Source organism: Notolepis coatsorum (assembly GCF_963971535.1).
Source record: "Notolepis coatsorum genome assembly, chromosome: 19".
Lineage (NCBI taxonomy): Eukaryota > Metazoa > Chordata > Actinopteri > Aulopiformes > Paralepididae > Notolepis > Notolepis coatsorum.
Genome location: NC_140183.1, coordinates 328,827 through 347,983, shown reverse-complemented (window position 1 = coordinate 347,983; position 19,157 = coordinate 328,827). Strand labels below are relative to the sequence as shown.

The 19,157-nt window shown below is 44.7% G+C and overlaps 1 protein-coding gene across 1 annotated transcript; it reads left to right on the top strand.

Annotated features, from left to right (window-relative positions):
* The first annotated feature begins 62 nt into the window (after positions 1-62).
* On the top strand, positions 63-19,114 carry cnih4 (cornichon family member 4). Its single transcript, XM_084337046.1, has 5 exons — positions 63-200; positions 608-676; positions 9,330-9,442; positions 13,931-14,071; positions 18,365-19,114. The coding sequence occupies exons 1-5, from the start codon at positions 132-134 to the stop codon at positions 18,390-18,392; spliced, it is 420 nt and encodes a 139-aa protein (XP_084193172.1). The 5' UTR covers positions 63-131; the 3' UTR covers positions 18,393-19,114.
* The last annotated feature ends 43 nt before the right edge of the window (positions 19,115-19,157 follow it).

The window sequence follows — 19,157 nt, the reverse complement described above, 5'->3', positions numbered from 1 at the left end:
GAAGAAGAAGAAGAAGAAGAAGAAGAAGAAGAAGAAGAAGAAGAAGAAGAAGAAGAAGAAGAAGAAGAAGAAGAAGTTGACCGGAAGTGACGCCAGATCCCGGAAGAAGGAGGAGGGCGCAGAGAGGAGCAATGGAGGCGGCGGTGTTCATCCTGTCGCTGGTCGACTGCTGCGCGCTGATCTTCCTGTCGGTGTATTTTGTATCCTTTCTGCCTGTCGGCTCGTTGTCTCGTCAGGGATGTTGTCTGTGGTTCCAACTGCGAGCTGAAGCTTCTCTGTGAAGGTTTAATTGTCCGCCCAGTGAGATGACTGGCTGGCTGCTAGTTAGCTGCTTAGCTGCCAGTGTCATCATATCATTTACATGTCACTTCTGAACCCAAACACACCGTTTACACATGTTTACACCTTGTCACCATCATATCTATCGCTACAGCTCGTGTAATAATTAATATCGGGCCATTTATGACCCGACATAACCCTCAACAAGACAAGACACTTGAATGCTATGTAGTTGTTAAGCTAGCTTCCAGTGACTGTGATTGATAACAAGGTAAACAGTGACTGTGATTTCATCCTGATGCTGCTGGACACCTTGACCCTCACCCAGATCATCACCCTGTCTGACCTGGAGTGTGACTACATCAACGCCCGGGCGTGCTGCTCCAAGCTGAACAAAGTGAGTCACTGGCACCACGCATTGTGTTATATTTGAATTGGTAGGACACATTGCCATGTATTGTTATAATTATTAAATGGTTAGGAAACATTACCACCTCTTCAGTGTTAAATATAAATAATAGTAAAAAAAAAAAAAACAGATTCCTGCACTGCACGCTCTACCAAAGGTTTATAAGAATATCATATACCATAGTTAAATCTGGCAGAATAGCATATACCATAGTTAAATCTGGCAGAATAGCATATACCATAGTTAAATCTGGCAGAATAGCATATATCATAGTTAAATCTGGCAGAATAGCATATACCATAGTTAAATCTGGCAGAATAGCATATACCATAGTTAAATCTGGCAGAATATCATATACCATAGTTAAATCTGGCAGAATATCCTATTCCATAGTTAAATCTGGCAGAATAGCATGTACCATAGTTAAATCTGGCAGAATATCATATACCATAGTTAAATCTGGCAGAATATCATATACCATAGTTAAATCTGGCAGAATAGCATGTACCATAGTTAAATCTGGCAGAATATCATATACCATAGTTAAATCTGGCAGAATATCCTATTCCATAGTTATGTATTAGAGCATAGCTGTCAACCATCCAGTTTTTCCCGGGATTGTCACGTATTTCAACCTTCCTTCCCGCCGTCATCCCGTAACCTGCCCTGTCGAGGCTAACCGCAGTAACTCGAACTCGAAATTGAGTTATGAGTGAAATTGACCTTGTCAATAAATGTTTTATCTTGTGACCAAGTTTCAGGTGTTAATGTCGCTCAGTTTTGGATATATGGGGTTTTAAAAACTGCAGTAACTACAAAATCACACTCAAAACCCAGGCAGACCGCAGTAACTTCCAAACAGTGAAAAATGGCTTTAAAGTGTTTTGACTTGCCATCCAAAATGTGTTATAGGTAGATAGATGATAGTACCCAGATTTAACATGTATTAATGAAGTAATATTTAGGCATACAAAAATATGACGTAATTATTTTAATTAACCCCAAAAAAGCAGATACTGCACTCTGCTGCATGATTTCCTTAAATAATTATACAGGTAATGTACAGGCAAAGTGCAGAAACTTCAAATACAATGTTGTTTTCCCTCCAGCTTTCATAACTTAACCTAGCCAGTTTGAAAATGAAATTTAACACCTGAATATATTGGAATGATGATGATCCAAATAAAATGGCTAGGTTAATTAAAACTACTTTAATAAAACAAGATTTCCGTTTTTCATTTCTACTCATTCATCCAAAACAAGACAGCAATTCTACTTCTGCATGCACCGGGAGAATTGAGCTCATAGCACAGATTTGGAGTTGATAGGATGGACATTGCTGTTCTTAGGAAATGTTGCACATGGTGGAAATAATGGAAATGAACATTTCTAACATTAACATTTAGTGTATGTTTAAAGTTGATACATTGAGGCATGGTAGAATTTCACTTTATATTACAGCAGTATCCGTTTTTAACATTACAATTAGTGTCTGACACTATAGACACATGTTAAAAGTCAAAGTCAACTTTGTCATTTTCTAATTTGTGCAAGACATACAGAAAAATTCAATTACGTGCCCCCCTTCCCACGGTGTATATAGAAAGAGACAATAAACACAAAAGTAACATAGGACACAATATACAACATACAGGACTATGTGCAATATAAACTGTGCCTACAATTAAATTAATGAATGAATTAAATAAGAGGTAAAAGAGAACTTAGTGTAAATAATTAAATATTCTTTAATTTGTGTCAACGTTATAAAAATCCTATTGTATTCAACAAATTAATTATGAGACACCACAATCTCGCGGGGCGAAATATCCAGTTTTTTCAACTCCCAATGTTGACAGCTATGTATTAGAGTAGCCTACATCATAGTTAAATCTTACAGAGTAGCCTATACCAGTGAAATCTTGCAGAATAGCATATACCATAGTTAAATCTTACAGAATATCCTATTCCATAGTCTAATCTGATGGGCTTTGTTGGTTCCTACTTCATACTAGTATAGAGAACATAGCACATCAGGGAATTGATTAGGTTGTATTGATGCCAATACCCACTGATGATTGATTCTGCTTATCGGTCCGATTCATTCGATACATTTTCTGTGTGGGGGGAAAAGCCCTCTTGTCAAAATCACACCTTTGGCAAGAGAGAGAGGGGGGGGGGGGGGGTACTAGCTTGTCTGATTGATTATGGCACCTTTTAAAATATTTTGCTAAAACCTTTCGGATGGCAAGATATCTTATTATTTAACTGCAATCTCTTAACGCTTTATATTTATTACAACACAAAACATAGGATCCTGTCAAGCTCCTGCCTGAATCAGAAACAGTCTATACTTTAATGGCAGTGAGGATGAAGGCAGTGAAGATGAAGGCAGTGAGGATCAAGGCAGTGAGGATGAAGACAGTGAGGATCAAGGCAGTGAGGATGAAGACAGTGAGGATCAAGACAGTGAGGATGAAGGCAGTGAGGATCAAGACAGTGAGGATGAAGACAGTGAGGATCAAGGCAGTGAGGATGAAGACAGTGAGGATCAAGTAGGGGTGGACGGTATGGTCTAAAATTTATATCACGGTATAATTTGAAGCATAGACGGTAACGGTATATATCACGGTATCAGTGTTTCCGTTAGAATAAATTTTTTTGCCTGATAGGCAGGCTATATAAAGAATGACATCCTCAAGGCATGTAGATTTATAATATTTTAACTTAAAAACTAGGCTACTTTTGCGTATAAAGTCATTATATTCCAAATAAAATAAGTCCCGAGTCCGTGCTGCTCCCATTGCAAACAGCCGGGCTGGATGCTGGATTTTGCTAGAAGCATATGTAGCTGCAGAGCCGCAGAGCCAGCGGCGCTTTCAGGTCTGGTCACAGCTTTCAGCCGTTGGGTGGGGGGGCGCTGTTGAGCGGACCTGACCTGAAAGCGCCGCTGGCTCTGCGGCTCTGCGGCTCTGCAGCTGCATGCTATTCGCAAATCCACTGCTGCCTGCAGCCGTCCTCCCGGCTCCCGCTGCAGCCGTCGTTATCATAACACTACACGCATATCATAATGTTTACAGCAAACTGTAGTTGATCACCAGGTATGTTTTATTAACGTAGAATAATTCATATAAGAAAAACGATAGGGACATCTCTTACCTTTCTCCACTGGTTAAAAATGCCAGGAACTGAAATTGAAACTTGCTGTGCGCCGCGGTGATATGTGTTTATTATGAAATGACAATTGCGTGTTGACACGCCCACTGCGCGAAGCCTCCTAAATAACTTTTTCCAGTTTGCACATATCTATTATCTATGACTAATTCTATCTATTTTTAGGGGCAAATGCGATTGAAATAGTCGCGCTGTGGTTACATGACGTCATTGCTATTTTAGAGCTGCTCTACCGGTTACACGGTATAGTAAAAATCCATACCGTAGAGCAAATTAATACCGTTTATACCGTCCACCCCTAGGATCAAGGCAGTGAGGATGAAGGCAGTGAGGATGAAGACAGTGAGGATGAAGACAGTGAGGATGAAGACAGTGAGGATGAAGACAGTGAGGGTGAAGACAGTGAGGGTGAAGACAGTGAGGGTGAAGACAGTGAGGGTGAAGACAGTGAGGATGAAGACAGTGAGGATGAAGACAGTGAGGATGAAGACAGTGAGGATGAAGACAGTGAGGATGAAGACAGTGAGGATGAAGGCAGTGAGGATGAAGACAGTGAGGATGAAGACAGTGAGGATGAAGGCAGTGAGGGTGAAGACAGTGAGGATGAAGGCAGTGAGGATGAAGACAGTGAGGATGAAGACAGTGAGGATGAAGACAGTGAGGATGAAGACAGTGAGGATGAAGACAGTGAGGGTGAAGACAGTGAGGATGAAGGCAGTGAGGATGAAGACAGTGAGGGTGAAGGCAGTGAGGATGAAGACAGTGAGGATGAAGACAGTGAGGATGAAGACAGTGAGGATGAAGGCAGTGAGGATGAAGACAGTGAGGATGAAGGCAGTGAGGATGAAGGCAGTGAGGATGAAGACAGTGAGGATGAAGGCAGTGAGGGTGAAGACAGTGAGGATGAAGGCAGTGAGGATGAAGACAGTGAGGATGAAGACAGTGAGGATGAAGGCAGTGAGGATGAAGGCCGGCAGGAGAGGCATTTCAATTGTCTGGACAATTTGGTACCTGAACCGGTTCTTGATTCTCATTCCTAATGATGTATGATGTTTGTGTGTCCAGTGGGTTATTAATGATGTATGATGTTTGTGTGTCCAGTGGGTTATTAATGATGTATGATGTGAAATCCGCGTTCACGGAATCGCGGACGGAATCGCGGAATTAACCAATAAAAATGGAATCAACTGCAAAACGTGGAATATTGCAGAATTTGGCCTAATCTGGACTGAAATTTCGTTTTTGGGTGGAACGTTTGGTGTACACGCGACCGGGGAGGCGGGGACGCTACAGCGTGTTACACACAACACAGCCGCGGTGCTCAAGCGTCTGGCTGCTTGTGTTAACATCGTCAAGAAGCTAAACTATTCCACAATAAGCTCTCAATTCAGAGCAGAACAGTATCCTAATGACTTTTATGCCTCCGGTGATAAGGTGTTTTGCTAATTCTGTCAACGTTCCGTTAAATAGCTATGTAACGTTATAGGACTATCTATGGAAATGATAGCTTCTAGAAGTTCTAGCTAAATCTGGTGCACCCATCAATTTGTTTAATGCAAACGATTGTCATTATACACTGCCCTTTATAATCTAAATAAACTTAAATAGCTATGAAACGTTACATTACATAGGACTATAGATGGAAATGATAGCTTCTTGCTAAATCTAGTGCACCCATCCATTTGTTTAATGCAAACTATTGTCATTATACACTGCCCTTTATAATCTAAATAAACTTAAATAGCTATGAAACGTTACAGTACATATGACTATAGATGGAAATGATAGCTTCTTGCTAAATCTGGTGCACTCATCCATTTGTTTAATGCAAACGTTTGCCATTATACACTGTCCTTTATAAACGAAATAAACTAAACTAAAGGTGCCTAAATTATGCATTACTATATTTCATCACAATATAATAGATATAGCTAGGTTACTGACATTGTGATAATGTCAGTAGTAGCTAGCTGTATCTATTGTTTACACTTGAAATATTTATTTTTATTTTGTCACAATATTAATTGAAAAATATTGTGTAAAATTGAACTGTATTTCTGAGTTGAAGCACTTAAAAACATTAAATGGACTGTTATATCTTATTCAATTGTGGACATTTATTAATTCCCACTTATTAGACACTATTTCTGATGGTAAAATGAGCATAAAAGGCAAAATACAGAATTCTGAAATATTAAAACGGAAAAAATGGAATTTGGGAAAAAATAAAATGGAATTTGGAAAATAATAAAACGGATTTCATATGGCTCTACCCTGGATGTGTGTGTGTCCAGTGGGTAGAGCCATATGAAATCCGCGTTCACGGAATCGCGGACGGAATCGCGTAATTGACCAATAAAAATGGAATCAACTGCAAAACGTGGAATATTGCAGAATTTGGCCTAATCTGGACTGAAATTCCGTTTTTGGGTGGAACGCTTGGTGCACACGCGACCGGGGAGGCGGACGCTAGAGCGGGTTACACACAACACAGGCAGTCTCCCAAGCGTCTCGCTGCTTCGGTGTTTACATCGTCAAGAAGCTAATAAATTCCCCAATAAGCCCTCAATTCAGAGCAGAGCAGTATCCTAATGACTTTTATGCCTCCGGCGATAAGGTGTTTTGCTAATTCTGTCAACGTTCCGTGGACTGGACCCGCAAAAACATGTGCGACACTATTGTGATTAAATAGATAACGTTAGGACATGATCGCTTCTTGCTAAATCTAGTGCACCCATCCATTTGTTTAATGCAAACGAGTCATTATACACTGCCCTTTATAATCGAAATAAACTTAAATAGCTATGAAACGTTTTACAGTACATAGGACTATAGATGGAAATGATAGCTTCTTGCTAAATCTGGTGCAATCCATTTGTTTAATGCAAACGATCTGTCATGCATACACTGTCCTTTATAAACGAAATAAACTAAACTAAAGGTGCCTAAATTATGCATTACTATATTTCATCACAATAAAATAGATATAGCTAGGCTACTGACATTGTGATAATGTCAGTAGTAGCTAGCTGTATCTATTGTTTACACTTGAAATGTGTATTTTTATTTTGTCACAATATTATTTGAAAAGTATTGTGTAAAATGTAACTGTATTTCTGAGTTGCAGCACTTAAAAACATTAAATGGACTGTTATGTCATATTCAATTGTAGACATTTATTCAGTCCCACTTATTAGACACTATTTCTGATGGTAAAATGAGCATAAAAAGCAAAATACAGAATTCAGAAATATTAAAACGGAAAAAACGGAATTTGGGAAAAAATAAAATGGAATTTGGAAAATAATAAAACGGATTTCATATGGCTCTAAGTGGGTTATTAATGATGTATGATGTGTGTCCAGTGGGTTATTAATGATGTATGTGTGTCCAGTGGGTTATTAATGATGTATGACTGTGTGTCCAGTGGGTTATTAATGATGTATGACTGTGTGTCCAGTGGGTTATTAATGATGTATGACTGTGTGTCCAGTGGGTTATTACTGATGTATGACTGTGTGTCCAGTGGGTTATTAATGATGTATGACTGTGTGTCCAGTGGGTTATTAATGATGTATGACTGTGTGTCCAGTGGGTTATTAATGATGTATGACTGTGTGTCCAGTGGGTTATTAATGATGTATGACTGTGTGTCCAGTGGGTTATTAATGATGTATGACTGTGTCCAGTGGGTTATTAATGATGTATGACTGTGTGTCCAGTGGGTTATTAATGATGTATGACTGTGTGTCCAGTGGGTTATTAATGATGTATGACTGTGTGTCCAGTGGGTTATTAATGATGTATGATGTTTGTCCAGTGGGTTATTAATGATGTATGATGTGTCTCCAGTGGGTTATTAATGATGTATGATGTGTCTCCAGTGGGTTATTAATGATGTATGACTGTGTCCAGTGGGTTATTAATGATGTATGACTGTGTGTCCAGTGGGTTATTAATGATGTATGACTGTGTGTCCAGTGGGTTATTAATGATGTATGATGTGTGTGTCCAGTGGGTTATTAATGATGTATGATTGTCTCCAGTGGGATAATGATGTATGATGTGTCTCCAGTGGGTTATTAATGATGTATGACTGTCTCCAGTGGGTTATTAATGATGTATGACTGTGTGTCCAGTGGGTTATTAATGATGTATGATGTGTCTCCAGTGGGTTATTAATGATGTATGACTGTGTGTCCAGTGGGTTATTAATGATGTATGACTGTGTCCAGTGGGTTATTAATGATGTATGATGTGTCTCCAGTGGGTTATTAATGATGTATGATGTGTCTCCAGTGGGTTATTAATGATGTATGATGTGTCTCCAGTGGGTTATTAATGATGTATGACTGTGTGTCCAGTGGGTTATTAATGATGTATGATGTGTCTCCAGTGGGTTATTAATGATGTATGATGTGTCTCCAGTGGGTTATTAATGATGTATGATGTGTCTCCAGTGGGTTATTAATGATGTATGATGTGTCTCCAGTGGGATAATGATGTATGACTGTCTCCAGTGGGTTATTAATGATGTATGACTGTCTCCAGTGGGTTATTAATGATGTATGACTGTGTGTCCAGTGGGTTATTAATGATGTATGATGTGTCTCCAGTGGGTTATTAATGATGTATGACTGTCTCCAGTGGGTTATTAATGATGTATGACTGTCTCCAGTGGGTTATTAATGATGTATGACTGTGTGTCCAGTGGGTTATTAATGATGTATGATGTGTCTCCAGTGGGTTATTAATGATGTATGACTGTCTCCAGTGGGTTATTAATGATGTATGATGTGTCTCCAGTGGGTTATTAATGATGTATGATGTGTCCAGTGGGTTATTAATGATGTATGATGTGTGTCCAGTGGGTTATTAATGATGTATGACTGTCTCCAGTGGGTTATTAATGATGTATGATGTGTCTCCAGTGGGTTATTAATGATGTATGATGTGTCTCCAGTGGGTTATTAATGATGTATGATGTGTCCAGTGGGTTATTAATGATGTATGACTGTCTCCAGTGGGTTATTAATGATGTATGACTGTCTCCAGTGGGTTATTAATGATGTATGATGTTTGTCCAGTGGGTTATTAATGATGTATGATGTGTCTCCAGTGGGTTATTAATGATGTATGACTGTGTCTCCAGTGGGTTATTAATGATGTATGACTGTCTCCAGTGGGTTATTAATGATGTATGATGTGTCTCCAGTGGGTTATTAATGATGTATGATGTGTCTCCAGTGGGTTATTAATGATGTATGACTGTCTCCAGTGGGTTATTAATGATGTATGATGTGTCTCCAGTGGGTTATTAATGATGTATGATGTGTCTCCAGTGGGTTATTAATGATTTATGACTGTCTCCAGTGGGTTATTAATGATGTATGATGTGTCTCCAGTGGGTTATTAATGATGTATGACTGTCTCCAGTGGGTTATTAATGATGTATGACTGTCTCCAGTGGGTTATCCCAGAGCTGGTCGGCCAGGGTCTGTCCACGGTCCTCATGCTGGTGTCGCTGCACTGGTTCATCCTGCTCGTCAACCTGCCCGTCGCAGCCTGGAATGTTTACAGGTGAGGAAAACGTGTTTAGCTTAAAAATGAAAGCAGTTAAAGATTCTGTATAGTTATGGTTTAGCACCAGATATATTGGGGCATGGGTGTTATCGGACAATATTTGCCCTACATTTGACATCGACCAGCAGTCTGACAGTAGACAACATAGTGTGATGTCTGCTGGTGATATCAGACAGGTTAGTGTGATATTAGACAGGTTAGTGTGATATTAGACAGGTTAGTGTGATATTAGACAGGTTAGTGTGATATTAGACAGGTTAGTGTGATATTAGACAGGTTAGTGTGATATCAGACAGGTTAGTGTGATATTAGACAGGTTAGTGTGATATCAGACAGGTTAGTGTGATATCAGACAGGTTAGTGTGATATCAGACAGGTTAGTGTGATATTAGACAGGTTAGTGTGATATCAGACAGGTTAGTGTGATATTAGACAGGTTAGTGTGATATCAGACAGGTTAGTGTGATATTAGACAGGTTAGTGTGATATTAGACAGGTTAGTGTGATATCAGACAGGTTAGTGTGATATTAGACAGGTTAGTGTGATATCAGACAGGTTAGTGTGATATTAGACAGGTTAGTGTGATATTAGACAGGTTAGTGTGATATTAGACAGGTTAGTGTGATATCTGCTGGTGATATTAGACAGGTTAGTGTGATATTAGACAGGTTAGTGTGATATTAGACAGGTTAGTGTGATATCAGACAGGTTAGTGTGATATCTGCTGGTGATATTAGACAGGTTAGTGTGATATTAGACAGGTTAGTGTGATATCTGCTGGTGATATTAGACAGGTTAGTGTGATATTAGACAGGTTAGTGTTATATTAGACAGGTTAGTGTGATATTAGACAGGTTAGTGTGATATTAGACAGGTTAGTGTGATATCAGACAGGTTAGTGTGATATCTGCTGGTGATATTAGACAGGTTAGTGTGATATTAGACAGGTAGTGTGATATCTGCTGGTGATATTAGACAGGTTAGTGTGATATCTGCTGGTGATATCAGACAGGTTAGTGTGATATTAGACAGGTTAGTGTGATATCAAACAGGTTAGTGTGATATCAGACAGGTTAGTGTGATATCTGCTGGTGATATTAGACAGGTTAGTGTGATATCAGACAGGTTAGTGTGATATCTGCTGGTGATATTAGACAGGTTAGTGTGATATTAGACAGGTTAGTGTGATATCAGACAGGTTAGTGTGATATCTGCTGGTGATATTAGACAGGTTAGTGTGATATTAGACAGGTTAGTGTGATATTAGACAGGTTAGTGTGATATTAGACAGGTTATTGTGATATTAGACAGGTTAGTGTGATATCTGCTGGTGATATTAGACAGGTTAGTGTGATATCTGCTGGTGATATTAGACAGGTTAGTGTGATATTAGACAGGTTAGTGTGATATCTGCTGGTGATATTAGACAGGTTAGTGTGATATTAGACAGGTTAGTGTGATATCTGCTGGTGATATTAGACAGGTTAGTGTGATATCTGCTGGTGATATTAGACAGGTTAGTGTGATATTAGACAGGTTAGTGTGATATCTGCTGGTGATATTAGACAGGTTAGTGTGATATCAGACAGGTTAGTGTGATATTAGACAGGTTAGTGTGATATTAGACAGGTTAGTGTGATATTAGACAGGTTAGTGTGATATCAGACAGGTTAGTGTGATATCTGCTGGTGATATTAGACAGTTAGTGTGATATCAGACAGGTTAGTGTGATATCTGCTGGTGATATCAGACAGGTTAGTGTGATATCAGACAGGTTAGTGTGATATTAGACGGGTTAGTGTGATATTAGACAGGTTAGTGTGATATCAGACAGGTTAGTGTGATATCTGCTGGTGATATTAGACAGTTAGTGTGATATCAGACAGGTTAGTGTGATATCAGACAGGTTAGTGTGATATCTGCTGGTGATATCAGACAGGTTAGTGTGATATTAGACGGGTTAGTGTGATATTAGACAGGTTAGTGTGATATTAGACAGGTTAGTGTGATATTAGACAGGTTAGTGTGATATCAGACAGGTTAGTGTGATATTAGACAGGTTAGTGTGATATTATTAGACAGGTTAGTGTGATATCAGACAGGTTAGTGTGATATTAGACAGGTTAGTGTGATATCTGCTGGTGATATTAGACAGGTTAGTGTGATATTAGACAGGTTAGTGTGATATTAGACAGGTTAGTGTGATATCTGCTGGTGATATTAGACAGGTTAGTGTGATATCAGCTGGTGATATTAGACAGGTTAGTGTGATGTCTGCTGGTGATATTAGACAGGTTAGTGTGATATTAGACAGGTTAGTGTGATATTAGACAGGTTAGTGTGATATTAGACAGGTTAGTGTGATATTAGACAGGTTAGTGTGATATCTGCTGGTGATATTAGACAGGTTAGTGTGATATCAGCTGGTGATATTAGACAGGTTAGTGTGATGTCAGTGGCGGACTGGGACCATAATTCCTTCCGGGAATTTGACTCAGGCAGGCCAGGCCAGGCCACGACACGAAAGGATACGAAAGTGTCCTTTTATATAGAAGTTTACCGGTGCACGTTACATTACATTCCTCTACTTCACTGGCGCTCTGTGATCTAGTGGATTCATTATTGCATCACTCACCCTCTGCACTGCTGCCGTCAGTTCAACATAATGACGCGTTCCTTACATCTCCGCGGCTTCAATATCGGCATCCAAATCATCCATCAGACTTATAGCTGTTCTATTTCACGGTCAGGTTCCAACAAACTTGTCTTCTTTAACTCCCAGTACATCCAATAAAGTGATCGAGTGATCAACATCCGGAGTTTCCACGTCAATTTTAATGTCCATCTGATTCAAAACTCGCGTAGTAAGTAACACCTCTGATTGGGCCCCGCTTTCGTCTCATTCTTTCAATTTCAGTCCGGCGTTCGTCTTCACCCACAGAGCTATCCAAAACGCTCATATCTCCCGGGTTTCGGCAGTTGATCTCATCATGATTTTAATCAATAGGCTTGTTTGAGATTGGCGAGGCCTGCGCTGGGTTGTGAATGACAAGTTAACTCATTCCTGCCTGCTTGCCTGAACTTATATAGTGAGCACATCTCCGCGCAAATAGAAACACGTATACTGACCCGGCCTGCTCCCGGTGCTCCCTATGGCCCGTCCGCTAGTGTCAGCTGGTGATATTAGACGGGTTAGGTTAGTGCAGTGTTTCTCAAAGTGTGGGGCGCGCCCCCCAGGGGGGGCGCAGAGGCATGACAAGGGGGTCCTTGAGATTTAAAAAAAGAAAAAAAAAAATTTGGATTACAGAAAATTATCACTAAAGTGCTATCTGTTGCAGCTGCACTGTTCTCCATGAAAATACCATATTTGGATACGTTTGACCATTTCTCAAAATCTGAAAATCATTATTTAATAAAACACAGAAAAGGATCACCAAGTTACTCTGGATAAAAAAATACTTTACAGACAACATTGAGACAAAGCTTCCTGACACATCTCCATCCAAACTCTTGGAAGAACTCATTGAAATCTCATCTGATACCACCTGGAGAGCTAGTTTCAGAGTGTGGTGCTGAGTACCAAGTATCTCATGATGCAGCAGTTAAGGTGTTGACACCATTCAGCCCCACATATCTGTGTGAAGCTGGCTTTTCATCCATGACAGCTCTGAAAACAAAATATAGGGCCAAGTTGAGCATTGAGGATGACATGCCTTGTCAAAGACTGACAGCAATAAAGACTGTTTGCTTATTTCCTATGTTCGCTTTGTAAATTCCCAGTCACTGAGTGAAGATCTGCTGTTTTACAAATATGTCAAAAACAGAGCGACAGCTGATGAGCTCTTCAAAATTATTGACAGTTACCTGACGGAACATGTGTGGGCTTTTGCTCTGACGGTGCGCAGGCCATGGCAGGGAAAAGGAGGGGGCTGCAGGCGCTCATCAAGTGGGTCTTGCCAAACGCGCAATGGACGCACTGTAAATTCACAGAGAGGCGCTAGCGTCAAGACAGCTTAGCCCTGAGCTGAATGAGGTTTTGACAGAAGTTATAAACGTGGTAAATTTCATCAAAACCCGACCCCTGAAAGCGCGCCTGTTCTCTGCGCTGTGTGAGGAGATGGGAGTGCTGTTTCACAGCGAGGCAAGGTGGCTCTCGCGAGGGAAGGTGTTGTCAATTTGAAAGGTCACGATATTGGTGTTATTTCAATAAATTTAAACATGGCCATTTCATGACTATTTTGTTGGGGCGAGGGGGGGGGGGGGGGGGGGGGGGGGGGCAAAATATTTTGGTCCGCCAAAGTTGGGCCTGACAGAATAAGTTTGAGAAGCACTGGGTTAGTGTGATGTCTGCTGGTGCAGTCTGTAAGAATCAGCTGTAGTTGGCCAACTTTGATCACATTTGTCTCTGTGTGTTGTGTGTGTGTGTGTTGTCTCTGTGTTGTGTGTGTGTGTTGTGTGTGTTCTGGTGGCTGCTAACCCTCCAGGTACGTGAAGGTCCCCCTGGGAAACATGGGGGTGTTCGACCCCACAGAGATCCATAACCGAGGGCAGCTCAAGTCCCACATGAAGGAGTCCATGATTAAACTGGGCTTCCATCTCCTCTGTTTCTTCATCTATTTGTACAGGTAAGAAGGACCCCCTCCTAGTGGAACAGTCGACTGACCAGGTATCAGTTCCAAAGATAAAGAAAAGTGTCCCTTCCTAAGTTCCTCCATCCTCGATTCCTCTTGTGACCCAGAAATGGAAGAATTGCCGCCATCTTTTAAGACTGAGGTTTTCCTCACTTGTCTCCTCTTATCGCTTTTCAAAGAACTCTGACGTAGGCCGCCAGACGTATGAAGACATCCCACAAATGTCACTTCAAAATGTCACAAATGATAGTTTTTGTTCTTGAGGGATCAAGCTAAAATGAGGGATTATTTCATTACATTTTGGGCAAATATATTGTTGTAATTGTCAGATCTTTTGGACAGGAGAGCGGGAAACGTGCCTCTGTCTCGACCTCCTGCAGACGATTACAGTCTTTGTTCTCTCATCGATGTTCATGTGTCTCCTCCACCTCTTCCTCGTTGCTCTGGGACGTCTCCCCGAGGAATGGAGGACGATACACGAGCAGCACATGTCTATAAAGCGTTGGAACAGATCCCCTGATGGTGTGATATATCTGACGTGTCTCTGCTACCGTCATGTCGTCGGCCTGCTGCGTTCTGCTGTTTGTTTAGGACACGAGTGGAGGTTGATATCAGATGTGTTGTTACCTAGAAACTGAGAATGCATTTGAAATGATCCACGTCTCTCCCCCTCTCTGTCTCTCTCTCTCTCTCTCCCCCTCTCTGTCTCTCTCTCCCCCTCTCTGTCTCTCTCTCCCCCTCTCTGTCTCTCTCCCCCTCTCTGTCTCTCTCTCCCCCTCTCTCTCTCCCCCTCTCTGTCTCTCTCTCCCCCTCTCTGTCTCTCTCTCCCCCTCTCTGTCTCTCTCCCCCTCTCTGTCTCTCTCCCCCTCTCTGTCTCTCTCTCCCTCTCTGTCTCTCTCTCCCTCTCTGTCTCTCTCTCCCCCCTCTGTCTCTCTCTCCCCCTCTCTGTCTCTCCCCCTCTCTGTCTCTCTCCCCCCTCTCTGTCTCTCTCCCCCCTCTCTGTCTCTCTCCCCCCTCTCTCTGTCTCTCTCCCCCCCTCTCTGTCTCTCTCCCCCTCTCTCTGTCTCTCTCCCCCCCTCTCTGTCTCTCTCCCCCCTCTCTCTGTCTCTCTCCCCCCTCTCTGTCTCTCTCCCCCCCTCTCTGTCTCTCTCTCCCTCTCTGTCTCTCTCTCCCCCTCTCTGTCTCTCTCTCCCTCTCTGTCTCTCTCCCCCCCTCTCTGTCTCTCTCTCCCCCTCTCTGTCTCTCTCTCCCTCTCTGTCTCTCTCCCCCCCTCTCTGTCTCTCTCTCCCCCTCTCTGTCTCTCTCCCCCTCTCTGTCTCTCTCCCCCCCTCTCTGTCTCTCTCCCCCTCTCTGTCTCTCTCTCCCCCTCTGTCTCTCTCTCCCTCTCTGTCTCTCTCCCCCTCTCTGTCTCTCTCCCCCTCTCCCCCTCTCTCTCCCTCTCTGTCTCTCTCCCCCCCTCTCTGTCTCTCTCCCCCTCTCTGTCTCTCTCCCCCCTCTCTCTGTCTCTCTCCCCCCCTCTCTGTCTCTCTCTCCCCCTCTCTGTCTCTCTCTCCCTCTCTGTCTCTCTCTCCCTCTCTGTCTCTCTCTCCCCCTCTCTGTCTCTCTCTCCCCCTCTCTGTCTCTCTCCCCCTCTCTGTCTCTCTCCCCCTCTCTGTCTCTCTCCCCCTCTCCGTCTCTCTCTCCCCCTCTCCGTCTCTCTCTCCCCCTCTCTGTCTCTCTCTCTCTCCCCCTCTCTGTCTCTCTCCCTCTCTGTCTCTCTCTCCCCCTCTGTCTCTCTCTCCCCCTCTCTGTCTCTCTCCCCCTCCCCTCCTCCCCCTCTATCTCTCTGTCTCTCTCTCTCTCTCCATCTCTGTCTCTCTCCCTCTCTCTCCCCCTCTGTCTCTCTCTCCCCCTCTCTGTCTCTCTCCCCCTCTCTCTCTCTCTCCCCCTCTCTGTCTCTCTCTCCCCCTCTGTCTCTCTCTCCCTCTCTCTCTCTCTCCCCCTCTCTGTCTCTCTCCCCCTCTCTGTCTCTCCCTCTCTCTCTCCCCCTCTCTGTCTCTCTCTCCCCCTCTCTGTCTCTCTCTCCCCCTCTCTGTCTCTCTCTCCCCCTCTCTGTCTCTCTCTCCCTCTCTGTCTCTCTCCCCCTCTCTGTCTCTCTCTCCTCTCTGTCTCTCCCCCTCTCTGTCTCTCTCTCCCTCTGTCTCTCTCTCCCTCTCTGTCTCTCTCTCCCTCTCTGTCTCTATCTCCCCCTCTCTGTCTCTCTCTCCCCCTCTCTGTCTCTCTCCCCCTATCTGTCTCTCTCTCCCTCTCTCTGTCTCTCTCTCCCCCTCTCTCTCTCCCCCCCTCTGTATCTCTCTCCCCCTCTCTGTCTCTCTCTCCCCCTCTCTGTCTCTCTCTCCCTCTCTGTCTCTCTCTCCCCCTCTCTGTCTCTCTCTCTCTCTCCCCCTCTCTGTCTCTCTCTCCCCCTCTCTGTCTCTCTCTCCCCCTCTCTGTCTCTCTCTCCCCCTCTGTCTCTCCCCCCCTCTCTCTCTCTCTCTCCCTCTCTGTCTCTCTCCCCCCTCTCTGTCTCTCTCTCCCCCTCTCTGTCTCTCTCTCCCTCTCTGTCTCTCTCTCCCCCTCTCTGTCTCTCTCCCCCTCTCTGTCTCTCTCCCCCTCTCTGTCTCTCTCTCCCCCTCTCTGTCTCTCTCTCCCCCTCTCTGTCTCTCTCTCCCCCTCTCTGTCTCTCTCCCCCTCTCTGTCTCTCTCCCCCTCTCTGTCTCTCTCTCCCCCTCTCTGTATCTCTCTCCCTCTGTCTCTCCCTCTCTCTCTCTCCCCCTCTCTGTCTCTCTCTCCCCCTCTCTGTCTCTCTCCCCCCCTCTCTGTCTCTCTCTCCCCCTCTCTGTCTCTCTCTCCCTCTCTGTCTCTCTCCCCCCCTCTCTGTCTCTCTCCCCCTCTCTGTCTCTCTCCCCCTCTCTGTCTCTCTCCCCCCCTCTCTGTCTCTCTCCCCCTCTCTGTCTCTCTCTCCCCCTCTGTCTCTCTCTCCCTCTCTGTCTCTCTCCCCCCCTCTCTGTCTCTCTCCCCCTCTCTGTCTCTCTCCCCCCTCTCCCCCTCTCTCTCCCTCTCTGTCTCTCTCTCCCCCTCTCTGTCTCTCTCCCCCCTCTCTCTGTCTCTCTCCCCCCCTCTCTGTCTCTCTCTCCCCCTCTCTGTCTCTCTCTCCCTCTCTGTCTCTCTCTCCCTCTCTGTCTCTCTCTCCCCCTCTCTGTCTCTCTCTCCCCCTCTCTGTCTCTCTCCCCCTCTGTCTCTCTCCCCCTCTCTCTCTCCCCCTGTCTCTCCGTCTCTCTCCCCCTCTCTGTCTCTCTCTCTCTCCCCCTCTCTGTCTCTCTCCCTCTCTGTCTCTCTCTCCCCCTCTGTCTCTCTCTCCCCCTCTCTGTCTCTCTCCCCCTCCCCTCCTCCCCTCTATCTCTCTGTCTCTCTCTCTCTCCATCTCTGTCTCTCTCCCTCTCTCCCTCTCTCTCCCCCTCTGTCTCTCTCTCCCCCTCTCTGTCTCTCTCCCCCTCTCTCTCTCTCTCCCCCTCTCTGTCTCTCTCTCCCCCTCTGTCTCTCTCTCCCTCTCTCTCTCTCTCCCCCTCTCTGTCTCTCTCCCCCTCTCTGTCTCTCCCTCTCTCTCTCTCCCCCTCTCTGTCTCTCCCTCCCCCTCTCTGTTTCTCTCTCCCCCTCTCTGTATCTCTCTCCCTCTCTGTCTCTCTCTCCCCCTCTCTGTCTCTCTCTCCCTCTCTGTCTCTCCCCCTCTCTGTCTCTCTCTCCCTCTGTCTCTCTCTCCCTCTCTGTCTCTCTCTCCCTCTCTGTCTCTCTCTCCCCCTCTCTGTCTCTCTCTCCCCCTCTCTGTCTCTCTCCCCCTCTCTGTCTCTCTCTCCCTCTCTGTCTCTCTCTCCCCCTCTCTGTCTCTCTCTCTCTCTCTCTCCCCCTCTCTGTCTCTCTCTCCCCCTCTCTGTCTCTCTCTCCCCCTCTCTGTCTCTCTCTCCCCCTCTGTCTCTCCCCCCCTCTCTCTCTCTCTCTCCCTCTCTGTCTCTCTCCCCCTCTCTGTCTCTCTCTCCCCCTCTCTGTCTCTCTCTCCCTCTCTGTCTCTCTCTCCCCCTCTCTGTCTCTCTCCCCCTCTCTGTCTCTCTCTCCCCCTCTCTGTCTCTCTCTCCCCCTCTCTGTCTCTCTCTCCCCCTCTCTGTCTCTCTCCCCCTCTCTGTCTCTCTCTCCCCCTCTCTCTGTCTCTCTCTCCCCCTCTCTGTCTCTCCCCCCCCCTCCCCTCCCCCCCCACTATCTCTCTGTTTCTCACAGTATGATCCTGGCTCTGATAAATGATTGAGCCGCTCAGGAAGGTGTTTTAACTCGAGCTGCCAAATGATCAACCGTCTGCCGTGCTGAACATCACGTCCCGTGTGCAGAAAACATCTTGGGATAGGCCAGCTGACCTGAGACCAGTGGAGTGTGGTTAATCTGGGTCATGTGAGCCGGCATGTGACCCCAGATCAGCAGTCTTATAGTTAGACGCTTTATGCATATTATGAACCAGACCAGCGCTGTAACTAACACTCCAGCTCCTACTGACTCCTCCTACTGACTCCTCCTCCTACTGACTCCTCCTACTGACTCCTCCTACTGACTCCTCCTACTGACTCCTCCTACTGACTCCTCCTACTGACCCCTCCTACTGACTCCTCCTACTGACTCCTCCTACTGACTCCTCCTCCTACTGACTCCTCCTGACCCCTCCTACTGACTCCTCCTACTGACTCCTCCTACTGACTCCTCCTCCTACTGACTCCTCCTCCTACTGACTCCTCCTCCTACTGACTCCTCCTACTGACTCCTCCTACTGACTCCTCCTACTGACTCCTCCTCCTACTGACTCCTCCTACTGACTCCTCCTACTGACCCCTCCTACTGACCCCTCCTACTGACTCCTCCTCCTACTGACCCCTCCTACTGACTCCTCCTACTGACTCCTCCTACTGACTCCTCCTCCTACTGACCCCTCCTACTGACTCCTCCTACTGACTCCTCCTCCTACTGACCCCTCCTACTGACTCCTCCTACTGACTCCTCCTACTGACTCCTCCTCCTACTGACT

What these genes read in the sequence shown, in the direction of transcription:
- cnih4 (XM_084337046.1), top strand. Translation starts at nt 132, where the DNA reads ATGGAGGCGGCGGTGTTCATCCTGTCGCTGGTCGACTGCTGCGCGCTG. An exon ending in GCTGCTCCAAGCTGAACAAA is followed by an intron (nt 677 to 9,329) that starts GTGAGTCACTGG and finishes GACTGTCTCCAG; the next exon opens with TGGGTTATCCCAGAGCTGGT. An exon ending in TTCTTCATCTATTTGTACAG is followed by an intron (nt 14,072 to 18,364) that starts GTAAGAAGGACC and finishes TGTTTCTCACAG; the next exon opens with TATGATCCTGGCTCTGATAA.